This window comes from Porites lutea, chromosome 2, assembly GCF_958299795.1.
Source record: "Porites lutea chromosome 2, jaPorLute2.1, whole genome shotgun sequence".
NCBI classification, from domain to species: Eukaryota; Metazoa; Cnidaria; class Anthozoa; order Scleractinia; family Poritidae; genus Porites; species Porites lutea.
The window spans coordinates 37,943,016-37,948,298 of record NC_133202.1 but is presented as its reverse complement, the minus strand read 5'-3'; the positions used below and the strand labels follow the sequence as shown (position 1 = coordinate 37,948,298).

Genomic DNA, 5,283 nt, shown 5'->3' with positions numbered 1-5,283 from the left:
CTTCCGTTAGCTTGTACAACGGCTTAGCTATGGTCGAGAAATCAGGGATGAACCGGCGGTAATAAGAGGCAAGTCCAAGGAAACTTTTGACCTCCGTGCTGTTTTCTGGGGTGGGCCAGGTGCGAACTTGCTCCACCTTTTCAGGGTCTGCAGCAATGCCTTCTTCCGTGACCACATGTCCGAGGTACGAAACCCGTTTCTGGAAGAGAAAACACTTCTTTGGCTTAAGTTTTAGTCCTGCCCTGGCTAGTCGCTCGAACACCTCTTTCAACCGCTCTAATTCCTCTTCAAACCTGCGTCCCATAACTATCACATCATCAAGATAGATCAAACAAATCTTCCAATGTAGGCCCTTCAAAACAAGTTCCATCAGTCTGGCAAAGGTGCTGGGTGCGTTGCAGAGGCCGAAAGGCATCACGGTCCACTCATACAGGCCGCTTGAAGTTACAAATGCTGCCTTCTCCTGGGTGCCCGCATCCATCGCCACTTGCCAATAACCTGAGGCAAGATCCAAAGTTGAGAACCATCGGGAACCACTCAAAGCAGCAAGAGAATCATCAACCCGAGGCAAGTGGAAGGCATCCTTTATCGTCACTGCGTTAAGCTGGCGGTAGTCCACGCACAGCCTTTGGCTACCGTCCTTTTTGGTTGCTAGCACAACCGGAAAAGACCAGGGGCTGGACGATTCCATCACCTTGCCCTGCTGTAGAAGGTTAGTGACTTGTCGTTCTATCTCATCATGTTTCCACGGTGAAGTTCGCCGGGGTTGAATTCGGATTGGAAGAGCATTGCCCGTATCGATTCTGTGCTGGACCATGTGCGTGGTGCCTAAGTCCCCGTCTGAAATTGAGAACACATGCTGGTAATTGAATAGCAACCCCTGCAGTCTCTCAGTTTCACTGTCAGTTAAATTATCTGTGCTTCTCTCAAGTAGTTCCTGCAAGGCCTTCGGTAGAGTCATATCGACTGCTTCTTGTGACACATGTTCATTTATTACTCTAGCTTGGCCCATAGCACCGTCATGGTTCTCTTGATTAAGCTCTAGTGAGGTGACATCAGTAACTGGCTTAGCAAGGGCAATCACAGTCTCAGCAGCCAAATGAAACACTTCATTAGAAACATTGAAAACACGTAAGGGGACCACCCTGTCCTCCGCAACATCAACCAGAGTCCTTGCAACATAAAGTCCCTTTTGTTGCAAATGTGAGTTCAGACATGGTTCTAACAATCGCGTGCCTAATTGAGACGACTGTGGGTCTAAGTTAAATGAACGCTTGTGAACAAGGACTGGGACAATCACCTCAGTGTTAGGTTCAATCATGGTTGACCGTCGAACCATACATCTGGAACTAAGGGGTTGGTTCTTGAAATCAGAACAATCAAACACTTCGCCATTAATTGACAGTTGGTTTGTCGCAATGTCAATACGGGAATCAACTTGTGACAGGAAGTCCATACCCAAAATGCCCTCATCCTCAATCTCGGCAACAATTACATGCATTTGAAACTCGCTGTTACCAAGGCGCATGACAACATGTCCCACACCATAAGTTTTCGCTTGTTGACCATTAGCAAGAGCAATGGCAGAATTTTCTGAACTCAAACTGAACTTAACGCTAGCAGGTAAAGAATTATAAACCTCGAACGACAAAACTGAACGTGCGGCACCAGTGTCTATCAACCACATGACACGAGATCCTCCAAGAAAGCCTGGCAAGTAAAGGCCTCGTGACTTTTCATTAACATGTGACTGTTCCATGGGTGTATTAGGACATGTCATTTCCTGGTTTGGCAATTGCTGAGAGAATGCATTGTTCACATCAGTACCACTTGTGGGGCCAACATCACTCGCATTTAGGCATCCCCCTGGCCCGTGGGCGACACCCTGCGGCCGTTTCCCGAGCCCGGGTTGGCTCGGTCAAGTGACTTGTACTTTGGGCAGTTACGACGATAATGGCCAAATTCTTTACAATTCCAGCATTGAACATTGCGGTTGGAGTAACGTGAAGGAGGTAATCGCTGTTGGCTACCAGAGGTGTTCAAAGAGAGCGACTTGGAGAGCTGCTGTATCTGCTCAACTAACTGTTGCATAGCAACTTGCTGAGTCTCCTGACGTTGTTGTTGCACTCGAATGTCAGAACGTAACATATCCAGCTGAGCTTTAAGCAAATCAGGCTCTTTATCAACTGCATCCACAGAGCGAACATGAAGAGGGTTTCTCCGCTCGTCTCCATCCACGAGACGAAACGCCTCAAGTTCACAAGCCAGCGACAGGGCGTCATCTAAGGTGCGAGGTTTATCTCTACGTAATTTAAGCCTGTCGTCTCGATCCTTGAGTGCATCAATGAAGTGCTGGACGGCAAATCTTTCTTGAGTGACCGGAGATAAGTCCTGATAAGCTAAACTTGACAGAGAGCGAATATCTGCAGCAAGAGCTTGAACACTTTCGTTTTCCAGTTGGCGACGGTTATGAAGGCGTACTTGGTGTAACTCACGCTGCTTTTCAACACCAAACCGAAGCTCCAATTTTTCAACAATTTTGGCGTAAGTTCGACAATCGCTATCAGACATACCATTAAGCACCTTTTGGGCTTCTCCTCGAAGGCCTGCAGCAAGAAATAGAGCGGCTTCTTCTTGGTTCCAACCATTAACAACAGAGCAACGCTCAAAGTGTTTCAAATAATCACGTAGCGACTGAGTACCATCATAATCCGCAGGATTTTTAATAGGCTTGCTTAACTTCGGGCGGTGTGTAAACAAATCAGTGGAGTAAGTATCCTGTTGACTCTCCGATGCGAACGGGTTTTTGGAGCGAAATCGGTGACTTGCACTGCTATCATGTACTGACGGATCCAGCGGCGATGCAAACAAGCTCGCTGATAGAAATCGCCTACCTGGACTCTCCACATGCATTGATGAGTCTACAGATGAAACAGACTTTGATGTAAATGGGTTTCCCGCTTTAAAAGGATTAGCTGGCGTTGAACAACTCATTCCTTTAAATCCTGAATCCACAAGTGAGTTTTCCGCCATTGCAAACGGGCGAGACCACGATAGCAAACACACGAAGAGACTTTGGATGAAAAACAACGGAGGGCGATGAAACTCAGTCACGCAAACCATGAAAATATCGCCATTGAACACATATATCCGTGAAGTTCGTCTTTGTTTACCGCTGCCACCAGTGTAACGCCACGATTCCCAGTTAAGACACGGCGTTAAGAGAACAACACATGTTTAATCTACTACTCACTCGTCTTACAATCATTTCTTCGCACATGGTTATTACGCCATCTCACGTGACTTACTTAGAGGGGTACCCGCGGGGATTGCCTCGCGCTACAATATACATACTGAGATATTCACCATTTTGGTGGCCTTTTTATTTTAAATCTTTCAAAAATGCTAAAATTTGCCGCTACACACTTACCGCAAAATGAGAACGAAAACGAAGTATCAGCTTTTTAGTAAAAAGGTTTGTTAAAAACATAAATGACGGTAAGGATATGAGGTAATCCAAGAACTATAAGTAATCTTAACTGTTTGTTCTCAATGCACAATTGAAAATGAGTGAATTTAAGTAAAATGGCCGGTTTCAATATAAGCTTAAGCTTAAATGAAAGGCCGAGTGGCTCCCACAAAAAGCACAACAAAAGCTTACGTCTCGTTCTGTTTTTCCCTTTCCGCTGTTGTTTCGCCGGCTCTCTACCGTTTTCTTTATCGACAGTGAAACAAACGAAACTATTCCACTCCATTGCCGAAATGTTTTTCACTTTTTTAGCGTGAAAAACTCTTTGATTAAAACCTTTCTCTGTGTGCGAAGCGGCGCTGCAAGCTGCAATAAAAGGCGGGAATTTTGGCGCGAAACTCACACACCTCTGTGGCTTCTGATTGGACGTATCATTTTTCTCACACGTGAAAAAACATCGTTCGCGATTCTGATTGGACGTATCATTTTTTTCACGTGTGAAAACCATCGTTCGCTCCTCTGATTGGCTATAACTAATTTGCGAACGAAAATTTACGACATAGCCTTTTGGTGAGTATTTCTCAGTATGTATAAAATAAAGATTATTACCTGTAATTTAAAACAGGGATGAAAGTAATTTAGGGTTTTAAGAAAAAGAAACAGATCAGATGCTTCCTTTTTGTTTCTGGTTATTTGTTTCCATACTTGAAAGTATGGTAATAGACGGGGGGAAATCGAGATTCAGAAACGGAACTTAGTATATTACGCCATGGTGAGCACCCAGAATTTCTTGAAGAGTGTCAAGTTTAGTCCTAATGCTTAACACAGTCAAAACTTTCAAATTCACCTCAAAGTCTGATCCTGACGTTCCTGAGTATTCCTGATATTCGTCAGTAGCATAGCTCACACTTCCACTTTTTCCAGCACATTGGTCGACCTCTGCACTCACAACATAACCCCGCTTTGATTGATCGGTAGAGTTGCAGGCAATAACCTGCACCCTTGTAGCTACACCATTGCCTTGCCCTTGCCTTGTCGCTGCTTCTAAAGGAACATGTGCCACATCATGTCCACCAGCTGCTGTCTGACCAAGTTGACCTCTTTGTTGCTCAGAAGCTGCACTGGTAATATTCAAACTGTTTAGCTGAGGTGTCAGTGATAAGGATACCATACCCTGCAGATTTGTATGCGGTAGCAATGAACTCTTTGATGGAATACTATTTCTTCCCTCAGCTTGCCCATCTGCGTTCGAGTCCTTCTTCTTTCGTTTTAGGGGAACTGGTTCATCGACGTTTTGTTGTAAGGTCTGTTGAACAGAGCCTGCAACAGCATGTGATTGGGCCATAGATGCAACCTGTTTACAGACACCGAGCATTAAGTAAACAACAACAACAGCAGCAAGAACCATTGAGTTTATATTTACTACGAATGACTTTCCACATGCGTGTTTTCTTTATTTGGCCTCGAAACCCACCCCCATTCCCCACAAATAAGCCCACGCGCAAAAGCGTGAATGTCTAATATCCAGGCTTTAAAGTCGAATAGCGCTAACCCGGGGTTAAATTTTAAGCCGGGTTTTTTTTCCTTTTGTTCAAACGCATTTTCAGATAATTTTCTCTGTTCTTATATCTGAATCATACAGGAGATCTTTGCTGGCGAGTAGAATTTTTATTTTTATCCGCTGGTCTTTCTTAGCTACTTTGGATTGTTGTAGCTAAGAAATATCTTATTGATATGTAATCGATCTGAACACGTGAAAATTGATTATTCATTAAATCGGCTTAGGGCCATGCCCTTAGCCAATTTTACTCCAA

At 44.4% G+C, this 5,283-nt stretch overlaps 1 protein-coding gene across 1 annotated transcript; it reads right to left on the bottom strand.

The window, feature by feature from the left end:
- Positions 1–1,839: 1,839 nt before the first annotated feature.
- LOC140928495 (uncharacterized) lies at positions 1,840–3,033 on the bottom strand. Its single transcript, XM_073378248.1, has one exon. The coding sequence runs from the start codon at positions 3,031–3,033 to the stop codon at positions 1,855–1,857; it is 1,179 nt and encodes a 392-aa protein (XP_073234349.1). The 3' UTR covers positions 1,840–1,854.
- Positions 3,034–5,283: the final 2,250 nt, after the last annotated feature.